This window comes from Rhipicephalus sanguineus, chromosome 8, assembly GCF_013339695.2.
Source record: "Rhipicephalus sanguineus isolate Rsan-2018 chromosome 8, BIME_Rsan_1.4, whole genome shotgun sequence".
Classification (NCBI taxonomy): Eukaryota; Metazoa; Arthropoda; class Arachnida; order Ixodida; family Ixodidae; genus Rhipicephalus; species Rhipicephalus sanguineus.
The window spans coordinates 80,078,914-80,092,928 of NC_051183.1; the positions used below are offsets into that span (position 1 = coordinate 80,078,914).

Below are 14,015 nucleotides of genomic sequence, written 5' to 3' on the forward strand. Positions count from 1 at the left end.
GTGCATCTTGAGCAGCAGGGGGAAAATCAGTCTCATCTTCTCCTCCGAGCCCAGCAGCTTCTTGCGCACCTCGTCCAACTCCTGAGTGAGCTTCTCCACTTTGGACTCGTACTCCTTCACTAATTCTGCCTGCGCAGGTTTCCTCATGGCTTCCTTTAATTTGTATTCGAAGTTGTCGCGATGAGTTAGTTCATCGATAAGCAGGCGTTGAAGTTCATTCAGCTTGTTTTCATGGGCTCTGTGTTCCCGCTCACGAGCAGCCTGCTACTCGCGCAAATTCAGTCGCAGCTTGGCCATCTTAAGTTTCCACTGAAGTGGCCTGCTCGTTCACGTTTCTTACAGCTTGAGCTTCACGTAGTGCGGCATCCTTCGCCTGGGTGACTCGCTTTTGTTTAGCATGAAAGGCCGGCTCCAGGCTCTGACTTTTGCAGGTTTGAACATGATTTCCGAGTCGGGTCTCGTAGCGCTGGAGTGTTTCTTTTTCCTTTAAGGTGATCTCGTCCAATCCTGTGCGGTTTGCCTTGTCTGGTCGTATGGTCATGTTCATGAACTTTGACGATGAGGGTTCGGTACTCCCTTGAAACATCCACTCAAACTTTTCCATGGTTGTCATTTTGGTGTTTCCAGATCTGGAGAGTTCGCCGGTCACTTTGACGTCTTCACGCATCTTTCGTCTTAGCTTGTCTGGGTCGCACATAGTGGTTGCATGACGACCTTTGCAGCCCGAGCATGTAACTCTACGCCTGCAATCCCTTGCTCGGTGACCTTTACATAAGCATCGAAAGCACCTCATGTAGGCAGAAAGAAGTTTCTTCTTCTCTGGCAACGGTAAGTCCATGCTACAAGACTCCGTCAGTGCTCCGTCGATTTACAGAAATTGCAGCTCGAGTTCGTTTCAGTTATATCAACTTGGCAGTGAAGCATTGATGACGTTGGGGTCGCGCTGTGAAAGCGAGGACTCTCGTCTTTAGGATGAGCCGCCTCGTCGTATCGTTTTTGTTTCCCAAAGTCACTCCTTTCGAGGCTCTCCAGTTCAATAGAGACGAAGTGAAGAAGACGCTCTAGTTCCGTGTCATGCTGAACGTTGTTGGAGCTTTCAGGTTGTGTCGCGCAGGATCGATGATATGCCACGACGATGTCACGTGGCAATGCCCTCAGCAGAATGTCGCACAGCATCGATGAAAAGGACGACTTGCTGATGCCAAGCGCTTCCAGTCCCCGCTTGTTAATCAGCACATGATCATATAACTTGCGGAGTTTGGCCACTTCGTTAGAAGAACGCACAGGAGTAAGCCTTCGAAGTCTTGAGAAATACTCCTGCTCCAAGCGCTTTTTGTCGCCGAAACGTCTTTTCAGGATGCCTAACGCGTCTTCGTAACGTGCTTCGGTGGTAGGAAGCCCCGCTATAGCTGCCGCTGCGTCTCCTTTCAAGAACAGCCTCAGGTAGTTAAATTTGTCGCTAGTTGAAAGATTGCCGTTCTGGTTGATGACCTGCTCGAATTGCTCCCAGAACTCGCTCCACTTGCACAAGTCACCAGCGAAAGGGTTAATCGTCAGCTTCGGTAACTTGGCTCCTGGCCTTTCAGAAGGTCCCATAGCCGCTGGCACGTCGCGAACTTCGATGTGCGGTGACACTGGAGATGTTTCGCTATGCTGGCGGCGTTTCCTCTGGAGCTCAGCTAAGATGCGGGTCGCGTTGTCCTCGTGTTCAATCACGGTAGCGTACTCCGCCTCAAATGTGTCACTTATGTCTCTCCATCTCATCGTTAATCCTCTTCCGCTCTTCGTTGTTGCTCTTGAGCCTCTCATAAATCGAGTCGATCTGTCGCACTGTCGCGTCATCATTCTCAAGCACCGCACTTGCTTCTTGTATAAGCTTGGGGCCCTTCGCGTGGCCCTCTTCATCTTGAGCTTGTCCATGGCGGTCAGCTGATCTGTTGGCCTCCGTAGTTCGCGGCTGTTGTTCCAGTCGGTAGCCACCAGCGATGTCCCTTGACGGTAGCTCCCGGCTGTCGCCTCCCGGGTTTCGGCACCAGATATAAAATATGTGGCACAAATAACAGCCGACGCGGACTTACAAGCTCAAACAGACGTTTATTAGCGTCCGCATGAGCCCAGAACGTAAAGATGGCTCCTTCGTTCCGGTAGAACGGGCGCACGCGCTCGCTGGCCTAAAGTTCGTCTTCTTCTTCCAGCAAGCTGAATGCGGGAAATTCAACATCTATGACGCTCACGCATAGCAAACTAAAACAAGGGCACTTCTGGAACTGGCACTGGAGATGCCGATCTTTGAAACCACAAGGCCTCCTGTTCAGACTTCTTTTTACATAACCAGGCGGCGGGAGGCACGGATAGCTGGCGTTGCGCGCGCACTGCTGATATTTAATGGCTCCTCACGCGCACTTCAAAGGACAATCGATGTGATGGGCGTTCTATCGAAAGCAGTCGGCGGTGAAGCGGAGCGGTGCGGGTGATTTCCATCGCTGCCTACCCGGCGCAAAACCCTGCGGTATGACGACGGGGTGTTTACTTGCATTTGCTGGCATCTAGTAGCGCTGAAATAACGCGCGCGTAAAGCAAAAGAATACCGTGCTCCTCTCTGGGCCTTTCGGTGTTCGCAGCGTTGGCAGTGACGTCACCACACGCATCTGGTCATATCAGCAGAAGAACCTGTTTGTCTGCTGGCCTCTTGCTCTTGCTCCTCGCACGCCGAGGAAGAGCACTCGGCCAGGAGAAGAGGCGAGCTGACGATAGGTGCTTAGCGAAGGAAAGAGCGAAACGAGCGAGGGCCGCTTTTGGATGAAACGCGTGTGACTCCGCTATTGCGGCACCGTGCCGCAAAATTCTCGCTGCAACGTGTTTGTTGCAGTCTCGTGCACAACTGCAACCCCAGAAATAAATTTCAGCCTCTGGGTAGTTTAGGGGCATCCTAAAAAGCAACAAGCGGAAGTGGCGCCAGATGTGCTCTTTTTGTCAAATACCTGCGTATTAACGCGGATACTTCGACGACGAAATGCGCTATCGTTATACACAGATATCTAATAGTTGCAGATCAGTTCTGCAGAATCCCGCAAGGTGGCGAAAGGATGAAAAAATGGAAATTGACAAACACCCGTTTTTACCACGAAGCCACTAGAAGACCCATACGAATTTCTCAGAAAGCTTCTTAGTTGCCGAAATCTTCTTCCTGGCATGGGTATCGAACCTGGGACAAACGCATTTCCGGGGCAGTCGCTCTTCCAATTTAGCTAACCAGGAAGCTAGCAAATGGCAGCGCGAGGATGAATTAAATCTCGTATCTGATAGTTGAGGTTAGTGTTAGCTTAACTTACTACGTGTAAGAGCTAAACATTCACTTTTGCCTCGCTGCCGTCAACGAAATCTACCTCGTAGGCCTGGTCTCACCGGGAGGAGCTCTTTGACAAGAACGTCCGCGTCACCTCTCGCTCCTTCGTCTTCGCCCCCGCCGTCTACTCGGAGCTGCGGCTCGAGTGCGGCACTGATGCCCTGTTCCTGAACGCGCACCTTGTGGGCATCCACCTTGTGGACGGTCTCGTCCAGCGGCTCTGCCTGCGGGGCGAGAGCGAGGGCCACTCTGAAGTCGTGCCAGTGGCTTCGCTCGGACGTCTGTGCGTCGAGGACCCGCGACAGCTCACGGACGTCCTGTACCCGCAGCTGGCGCTGCGCGTCGTCGGCCGGGCCCTCAAGGCGGGCGAGTCGTGGCACCACGACGCCTTCACGTGGGGAACGTGGAAGATGAGCGAGAGTCAGCTCTTCTACCAGCTCTTCTACGTGCGGGAGGTGTGCGCCCACGCGGCGCACCTGCGTCCGACCCAGCTGGAAGAGAGCGCCGAGCTTATGATGGCATGCGAGGACTTCCGCAAGGCCTTCGGCTGTGTGTCCGTTGGCAGGCGCCTGATAACGATGCGTGCCGCCTTGAGATGACCAACACTGGTATAGAAACTTTTTCATCTATAGATGCATCACCTGTTCTGCTAATGTTATTGCCTTGCAGATGTGCTGTCCCTACTACGGATTGTGTCAGCGTGTGATATTTGTTTACAGCGAAACTGTTTTTCGAAAAAGCTGGTATTGCTATTAATGACCCACGAATGACCTTTGTATGGGCGATGTAGGACTTCCTTGTACAAATGGATATTGAATAATGAATTACTTAAAATAATAGCTTTAAAAAAACCGAGACAGTGCCACCATTGCATACACGATTGAACAGTTTAGTACATTATGTGGCCAAACATTACATACAAATGTTCTGCAAGAATACTTGTATAGAATTGTTTGCACGCCCATGGCGGCTTCCAAGGGCTTTCTAGGTGTCTTCGTCTGTCCGTCCCTAATGAGGCGCTGAATCTAATGAAATCGAACTCGACACGGCGCAGACTGGAACGAAACGTCTTTATTTTGCAATGTGCTGCATACTGGTGCCATCAATGTGAAGTGTATGACGGTGTAAAGAACGCCGTGAAATGCTTTATAAGGGACGGAGACTCATAAATTATAATTAGAAACACGTAACCTTTAAATCCACGATACCAGAACTTGTGCGCAGCTTTATATGTAAGATGAGTCGGTAGGAAATTATTTATATCGCCAGCCCAACTTGCACAACCTCTTTGCTTAATTGTGGTATGTCAAAAACGCCAGTCTGCGCGGAAAACGCAGCACAGTCACAGCGAAAGCGGGAAGAGCGGCATTTCTATAGAGACCCTTATAAACTCTCTTGTGGGTACTAATACAAGTGCACTAGCAACGTACCCACTACGCCATAAAATCATAATTTTGGTGAAGTTGGGAAGCACTCACGACGACATTATTCGTCATTTTGCGGAGAAGTGAGGTCCTATATATCTGTAAGGCATTTTGTGCAGTTTGTTGATGCGGCGGTTGATGACGATGAAGAATTATGGCTGAGTCATTCGTAATGGGTTGGAAGCTTTAAACGACCCACTAGTTACGCAATTTGCATTGTGTGTCGCCCGGTCGTTATTTAACTCTCCCACCACGCTTTATAACATATGTTAACGTGAAAAAGAGAGAGCGAGAGAGAGAGAGAGAGGCAGTGAACTTTATTGAGACCCTGAGGAAATGGATCATGGGGGCCTTATAGACTTCCGTGGCATCAAATAGAAGTGCAGTTGCGAGGAACCACTACGCTATAAATCATCATAGGTTTTGTGAAGTAGGGAATCGGTCACTATGGAATTTTTCGTCATTTTGCGGAGAACCGTGGTACCCGCTAACACCTGTAAGTCATTATGGGCACTTTGTTGACGCTGTGGCTGATCGCAGTGAAGAAATATGGCAGAGCCCTTTGTAATGGGTTGAAAGCATTCAACAACCCACTCGTTGCGCAATTCGCATTGTGTGACGCCTGGTTAGAGAATTCGCGTTGTGTGACGCCTGGTTGTTGTTTTACTCTTCTACCACGCTACATTACATATGTTAATGTGGTTCCTTCCCGACATGAAGCCTGTATAGGCTCTTTTTGCAAAGTGGTTTCAAGCACCGGCATGGCTCTGAGGTAGCATACTGGGCTACCACACAGAGGGCCCACGTTCGAACCTCGTTCCATCCCGGATATTTTTCCTTATTTGGTTTTTTTTTTATTTCGCGCGTTTGTGGTTACGGACACTGGCGGCGGCGGCGGCGGCGGCGGACTACTGTGTGGCCGAAAACGGCCCTTGTTGTGATGTCATAACAGCTAACGCTATAAAACAAGCCGTGCAATAACTAGCGGAAGAACTCCGCCGCATTCGCTGGTTCTCTATATGAGAGTGTGCGTGCCAACTTGGCTGTGTAATTTGCGTGACCCTGAGTAGAGTGGAAATTGGCGGATGCAGCGCATCTACCAAATAGCGCTTCTTTTTGTGCGGGAATCTTTCAACAGCCAAGCTGTTCTTGGTCGAGCCTTTCATATCCGGGATCCGTGGTAACCCTGTGGGAATCATAAACGGGTATGCGCCACAGACATTGGGTAAATCCCACTACTCACCGCTGGTCCTCTAAATATGAAGGAAGAAAGGAAAAAACATTAACAGAAAGGGGTTTGTGATGCAGGGCCAGCTTGGTCCGCAAGTACCATCTAGCAATGCTGGCTACCCTCATGAAGGCAAAATGTTAACAAACGGGTATGTGCCACAGAAATCTGCGCGGCCTATCAGAAAACTATAATCATCATAAACGCGTGTGTGCCACAGAAATTGGGTAAATCCCACTGCACACAACTTCCACTACAAAGGAAGAAGGCAACAGTTAGCCCAACAAATGGCGTGCGTGTTAACACAGTCGCACCACTGTCACGCGACACTGCGTGGTTATAAAATGTGGTGGATATACTACCACCTCAAAGCTTAACAAAGAATGTTTAATAAAGAGCAGTGATACAGCTTATCGGAGCATCTTACGCAAAGGCTTCTTTGTAAACCTGTGCATAAGAGTGGTATGCTCAAGATGCATTGAAACTATACTACCACCTCAAAGCTTAACACAGAGTTGTTTAATAAAGAGCAGTGATACAACATACCTGAAAGACTTGCAAAACATAGAAATGCGTTAGCCTGCCGAAGGGAACGCCACCAGCTTCGCAATTTCATCGGTGTCCGCGAAGCGGAGCTGGTTGAATTTTTTTGACACGCATTTGATGGATATGTAAACTGCTGGCCTGACAGATTTGTACCGACAGCCCTGATGTGAGGCACCTGTATAGATGTAGACCTGTGTGTTTGTCAACAGTAACATTGTATCGAGCCTGGCAGTGCGAAAATGAAGAATGTGTGCTGACGAAAGCGTACTTGCGAAAAAAAAAAAGATGCACAAGTGGGTTTTCTTCTTTTCTTTGGTATTCCTCGAAGCAGAACGACGCATTTGCCTCTTCTTTTTCTCGGTGTGCTTTGCACTGTAGGTCAGCTGTACCTTGCGGACCGCAACAAAACGTTTTAGTCGAACACGAAGAAAAAAGAAAATTTAACACGCCTCACTTGTCCACGCGAGAGTGAATCGCCAGGTGACTGATCCTATTCCCTGTTAACGGTCCGCTAGCAGTATATAAAGATGAAGTCACTCTTTAACGGCAGCAGTCTACTCGACAGCAACGACACAGAGTCGACGGCAGGACTTACCATGAAGCTTTTCGTAAGTAAAGTTTTACACGTCTAAACCTTCCTTCGCGCTAAAGTGGCAGTATTGGTATAAAAAAAGAAGAAAACGCCCCCTCTGTTTGGCTAGTCATCCTAGGTCCTGTCCACGCATATACCTTTTAATGCGCTTTCTTAGTGCGAACCTATGCCTTATGAACCTGACAAGGAGTCGGCTTATCCTGTGTGTTGAAGCGAAAGCATTTTTTTTTCGAGTGCATCAACACTTTGAACAAGGCAATTCGTTGGCTTTCCGTCTTACCCCTGATCGATGTGTCACGTGGTGGCAATTGAAACTCACTGTACACGTCGGTTTTGCTTCATCTGGGGTATCGTGCATCCGAGTACGCCTCAAGTAAAAACGTTTTCTTTAGTATCGGTGGTTAGCGTATAACTGCATCACATTGGCATGTAGTCACTTCTAGACTTATTTTGTACCAGAATCTCCAATTTTTATTACTTCTGCCATGCTTCTTTGTTTTAAATGAAAGGGACGAGAATTAACATTGAAAGTGTACACTATGTTTGAGGTTGCACACGTGCTGCAGAGAAACTCATGCCGGAATGGACATACGTATCGTACATGGTCATGACCATAGAATAACTATCAATGCATACAGGAAGTGGCCACACAAGTTGGTACTTCCCCCTTACCTGGAAGCATGAAGGCTGTAACACATTTGCTTTGACGTTCTCCTTCTGAGGTCGAGGGTTGGATTCCTGTCAATGTCGCCAAAGAGCGAAGTGGTAGAATTACATATTGCTCACCTTCCGTGCTCTGTATTCATATTTACTAACCTGAATTGGAGGAAATAACGCGCTTGCCGTCATTTTGGCTCCTTCCAATGATGTTGGCTGTCTCCTTAAACTACCTTACCAAATCGAAAAAAAAAAAAACGCCAGGCCTGCGCGGTAAGCGCAGCACAGTCACAGCGAAAGCTGGAAGAGCGGCATTTCTAGAGCCCGTTATAAACTCTCCTGTGGCTACTAATACAGGTACATTAGCAACGTACCCACTACGCCACAAAGCGTAATTTTTGGGAAGTTGGGAAGCACCCAGCACGACATTATTCGATGTTCTGCGGAGAAGCGAAGTACCATATGTAAGCGACTATGTGCAGTTTGTTGATGCAGCGGTTGATGACAATGAATAATTATGGTTGCGCCCTTTGTAATGGGTCGGAAGCTTTAACGACCCACTAGTTACGTAATGCATATTGTGTGACGCCCGGTCGTTATTTAACTGTCCCACCACACTTTATAACACACTTTAACCGGAGAAACGTAGAGCGAGAGAGAGAGAGAATTTACTTTATTGAGACCCTGAGGAAATGGATCATGGGAGCCTTATGGGCTTCCTTGGCAACCAACAGAAGTGCACTTGCGAGGAACCCACTACGCTATAAATCATTGTAATTTTTTAGAAGTAGGGCAGTAGGCACTGTGCCATTTTTCGTCATTCTACAGACAGCCGTGGTACCTGCTAAACGCATGTAAGGCATTATGCGCACTTTGTTGATGCTGTGCGTGATGACGATGAAGAATTATGGCAGAGCTCTTTGTAATGGGTTGGAAGCATTCAACAACCTACTCGTTGCGCAATTCGCATTGTGTGACGCCTGGTTACAGAATTCGCGTTGTGCGACGCTTGGTGCCTATTCTACTCTTTTACCACGCTATATTGCATATGCTAATGTGGTTCCTTCCCGACATGAAGCCTGTATAGGACCTTTTTGCAAAGCAGTTTCAAGCACCGGCATAGCTCGGAGGTTGAATACTGGGCTCCCACGCAGAGGGCCCAGGTTCGAACCTCGTTTCATCCTGGAATTTTTTTCTTATTTAGTTTTTTTTCTTATTTCGAGCGATACTGGTTACGGACACCAGCGGCGGCGGCGGCGGCGGACAACTACGGCGCCAAAAACGGCCGGTGAAATGATCTCATAACAGCTTTCGCTGTAAAAAACCGCAGGAAGTGGAAGATGGAAGCTTGCGATGAAAGAATCCGTAAACAGGAGGGGGGGTGCTCCAGCCGACGTTTCGACAAGCGGACTTGTCTTCTTCAGAGCTGGAACCTTCAAGGCTGTAACCTTGGACAAGTGGACTTGTCTTCTTAAAGGCTGCTCCAGCCTTGAAGAAGACAGGTCCACTTGTCCAAGGTTACAGCCTTGAAGGTTCCAGTCTTGAAGAAGACAAGTCCACTTGCCGAAACGTCGGCTCGAGCATCCATCCCTTGTGTATAGACTTTTTCTTACCAGATCGCCCATTCAGCGAAGCCTTTATGTGAGCCGTCCACGTCTTGTTGGTTTGTGCTGTAACGCTCTTTAATAGCGGCGAAGCTGACCAATACCGAATGCTTCCGATGTCCGAGATATCATTGGGGCACGCTTGAGATTATGAGGTCCAGATATACTACGGCGAAGCTGTATATCGCTAGGCGAAATCAAAAGTTTCTCTGTCCTATGTGCGCAAAAACTAGTCAATTTAGTCAAGCCTCACTACTCACCACCTGTCCACTAAAAACGAAGAAAGCAACTCACGTGTGCCAAACACCAATTAATGTCTGGACAAACATGACCAATAATCGAGAAATACTTTAATGAGCCGTCGGGATTAACCAAGAACATAAACGCAGGGGCCGTACGTTCCAGCTTCGCTAGTTAAACATCTGTACGAAGCGCTTGGGCTGTGATTTTCTCAAAGGCGGGTTACGAAAACAGCACGTTTGCACAAGCCTTTCAGCGTCTTCATGCTTTGTTACATAGATGTGCTTCCACGAATGGTCTTGTGGCCTGTATAAGTCCGGCATATGAGTAAAAACAGTCATATAGATAAGACCTATGAGCAGCCATCATGTGTCGCTAAAGAGAACGGAAGATCAGGTGCGTTGATTACGATGTATTGCAATGGATAGCGCGTATCACGAAGACGGAGAAATGATGCACAGAATACGAAAAAAAAAGAAAAGCGATCGCTCGGCTTGTTTCTTCTCTATTTTCGTGGTTCGCGCTACCGGCTGCAGTAAAGTGTCGCTAAAGACAGGCGCGCTCGTGTGAATTTTTCGTACGCTCCAAACACGTGCCTTGAATCAGGTGATTCAGCGTCAGGGAGTTCATTGGTGGAGAATTAAGACTCCTGACAAGACGTGCGGCGACGTTCTGGTTTCGTTGTTGCTTATTTGTGTAACGCGTTAGTTCCTAGCACCATTTAAATGTTTCAAACGCTGCCGATAGCTCTCCCAGTTTTCCGTTTTCTCCCTGTTACAAATATAGATTACATATAAATCGAGACGATCAATGGGAACAATAGGGCGCCGTTTGGTTTGCTCAGATATGTTTTTGCGCGTCACGCAACTATAGTCTTCGCTCAACATAGCAGCACTGGAGCTACACTTTCCCTTAATTGTTGAAAACGAAAGGGCAGCCACATTTCGCTCAAGCATTTCTTGGTGCTGCTTGAACCTTCCACGTGCCGCGCGTCTCCTTTTGTTCTCAGCCCCATTCACGCGCGCGGTAGAGTGCTCGAGTATTTTTTCCCACAGGAACGGATCCTCAGACGCCCACTAACCCTTCACATGGTTCCCAAAGCGCGTCGCAACTCCCGCTGAAAAGGGGAGTTCGATTTCCTTTTTCAGATAACCGAGGAAAGTCGAGGCTAGAGTGGTTCCTGAGAGCAAGTTCCTCAGAATAGGTGGCACGACGGTAGAGTCCATTAGGGATCCGTGAAACGCCAACTACCCCCCTCCGCCACATTATCCTCCTCTTCAAGTTTCCCCGGGACTCCATCTACACCTGAAGATGGACCCGGTGGCCCGGGTTTGTCCGGAACAAACAGGAGATTTCGGAGAGAAAACTTCCCATTACCCAAATCCCTCTGCACGGCGAAGAAGAGTGTACGATGCTGGGGAGGGAAGCGTTTGCGAGTAATCGGAACGCTGGGTCTTCATGAGTGGGCGTACAGTGCTTCATTGAGCCGCGTGTGTTTGTTCAGCTTAAGGGCGGCTGTCTCTCGCTGAGTGTTCCGGTGTTTGTTGATGAAGCATTCTCGATGAAGCATTGAAACAAACGAGCACTCAGCTACGCTGAGATTAAAACGAGAACGTTGACTTTGCGAGTCTCTGGCTTAAACTTGCTTTCATTTTAAGCCATCTCTTCGGCTTACTCAGTTGATCGCGACTCGGTGACGTTTCGTTTTAGACCATCCCTTTGTTTAGGCGACGTGATGTCAGTTCTGTGAGGTAGAAATGGCGGGAAGTTAATCTGATGATCACGTGGACACGCTCCTCCTCATCAATGATGATTTCTCTTAAGATTTCGCGTGCTTCAAATGCTTTTCGTCAGTATACAAGCACAGAGAAGACACATTTTTGTTCTAAAGCTATGGAGGCGGGAATGTTTTCGCCCACAGCCAGAACTGTCATTCCCATTACTTAAAAAGTTTAGGAAAAAACCGCTCATTGATACCATGCTGCATTACTGGGTGTGTTATAGATAGACGCTGATAAATTTTTAAAAAGAAAATTTCGACATATCTGGCGCTTATCATGAATCCTTTGAGAACATAGGACTCGCTGCCCTGTTAGTGACCCATACAGTGCGAGCAAGAGAAGCTTCAGCCTGGAACCCGTTGTTTCAACGTAGCACTTGTATCGGTTAGGCACTGAAAACCTCTTTCATTGCTTTGTTTTTAGAGCGTGAAGTGGAAACTTGCAGCTTACAAGAAATCGTGCTCAGGAGCATTTTATGAAACCGTGAGAACGAGTTTAAAAAAAATGTCCCGGCCTTGTTGCGTTGTGATATCGCTAACCTGTATTCTAGAGCAGAACCTTAAGATTATAAATACGGCCAGGCTGATTTATAGAACATAGATATACATGCAAAGAGAAGTTGTGCATGAGAAGGTTTTGACTAAACGGCAAGCTAAGACCCCTTGCAGGAGACGATCAGAGGGTCGTGCTTAGTAGAAAAAGACTTCAAGATCTCAATGTATAACAAACTTATGAGATGGCTTCACTGTCCTAGGGAGGGCCGAAGCCACCTTTGCAGCTGCTGTGTTAGTTTATCGTAGAATTTTAACGCGATAGCGTTGAAGAGCTCGTATCGCAGAAATTCCGCCGTCGGTGTAGGCACCGTTGGTTGTGAGCGAAAAATCATCATCTTGTCCGTGACCGAAAAATCGAAAAAGCTGCAAATAAATAAATAAATAAAAATGTTGGGCCCGAGTGAGAATCGAACCCAGGCCGTCCGCGTGGCAAGCAGGTGTTCTACTACACAGCCACGCCTCTTTTTTTTTTCTTTCATGGTATTTATTATAATGCGTATTTGAAATTATCACAAACGCTATGACGTAGTGATGCATTCACTTAGCGACAATAATCGCACAAGCACTGCACAAGCATTCAAAAGCTTACATGCATATATACTGTGCAAGTCCAGAGAAGCAGGAAAAGTCACTCTTCAAAGCTTGTTACACGTGGAGGCTGGTAAGGATGAACACCTCATCAAGATGGGGTGCCAGTCCGGTCTTATGTCAAGTTCTTCGTAAATGTCCTTTAGATGGAGAGCCATACGCATGAAATGCATACTTGAAGCAGCGGTTGGTTCTGCATTACGGTCTTGCATGCGCGTTTTCCACAGACTGTGCAGTCCCATAAGGAAAAACATGTCAAAGGGCACTTCATCAAGAGACGTTGGGAGAAGGTAACGTATAGTATGCGAGTTAATGTTAAAATATTTTTGAACAGTTCGTTGAAGGATGTCCCAAAACAGAATGGCATCTTTGCAGCCTCTGCTTTGCGCTGCACTGAAAGTAACTTTCATGCTTCCCAAAAATGCGCATCCTGTATACAAGTGTCACAGTACGAGATGTAATATCTCAGTAATATTGCGTGGTACAAGCGTACATTGCCATCGGGCGTCACACCATGTCAATATTCTAACGACTTGGTGGTTTAAAGACAGCCACCCATTACAAAAGGCACACACATTACTGCGCGTATTCCCTTAAGGCCATGTAGTGGGTGCATCGCAACATCGAAAAAGTTTCTGGTTTAAAGCATGCTACCCATTACATAAGGCACACACCTTAGTGCGCGCATTCTGTTAAACACTCGTAGTGTTCGAAGTGCGCACTAGGGGCAGGATATCGCTATCGCGTTCAACTCTTAAAGGCGAAGCTTAAGCGGCTCCAAATTTTTTTGAACTAGAACCCCGTTATCTTTTCCAATACGACAGGTTATCAGCGCTGTCCTTCTCGCCTTTGCTTTCGCCCTGTCTGATGCCGGCTATCACGGATATGGTGGGCATGGAGGACATGGTGGTCACCGTGGTTACGGTGGACACGGCCATGGTGGGTACAGCCATGGCATCACTCACTTCTTCGACAACCAGCGCGCCCACTATGGACACGGTGGGTACGGTCATGGTGGATATGGCGGGTACGGTGGACGCGGTGGATATGGTGGACATGGAGGCTACGGTGGACGCAGCGGCTACGGTGGATACGGAGGCTACGGCTATTAGGGATGATACTTTCGGTGGCTATTGCTCTGATTGGATGCTCTAGAAGTAGTTGTACAGTGTCTGAGTAGGAAAATAAACGCATTTTTGATTTTCGAAATTGAGCTGGCCTGTTCGGAACGATTACGCAAAGGCCTAATTCTAGGTTTCTATCGCTTGTGAAAGCGAACACACATAGGCATGCATGCATGCATGCATACATACATACATACATACATACATACATACATACATACATACATACATACATACATACATACATACATACATACATACATACATACATACATACATACACACATACATACATACACACATACATACATGCATGCATGCATACATACAC

General features: G+C 47.6%; 1 protein-coding gene across 1 annotated transcript; it reads left to right on the forward strand.

The window, feature by feature from the left end:
• The first annotated feature begins 7,094 nt into the window (after positions 1 to 7,094).
• LOC119402166 (neuropeptide-like protein 31) lies at positions 7,095 to 13,769 on the forward strand. Its single transcript, XM_037669287.1, has 2 exons — positions 7,095 to 7,152; positions 13,385 to 13,769. Exons 1-2 carry the CDS (start codon positions 7,141 to 7,143, stop codon positions 13,670 to 13,672), a joined length of 300 nt encoding a protein of 99 aa, XP_037525215.1. The 5' UTR covers positions 7,095 to 7,140; the 3' UTR covers positions 13,673 to 13,769.
• Positions 13,770 to 14,015: the final 246 nt, after the last annotated feature.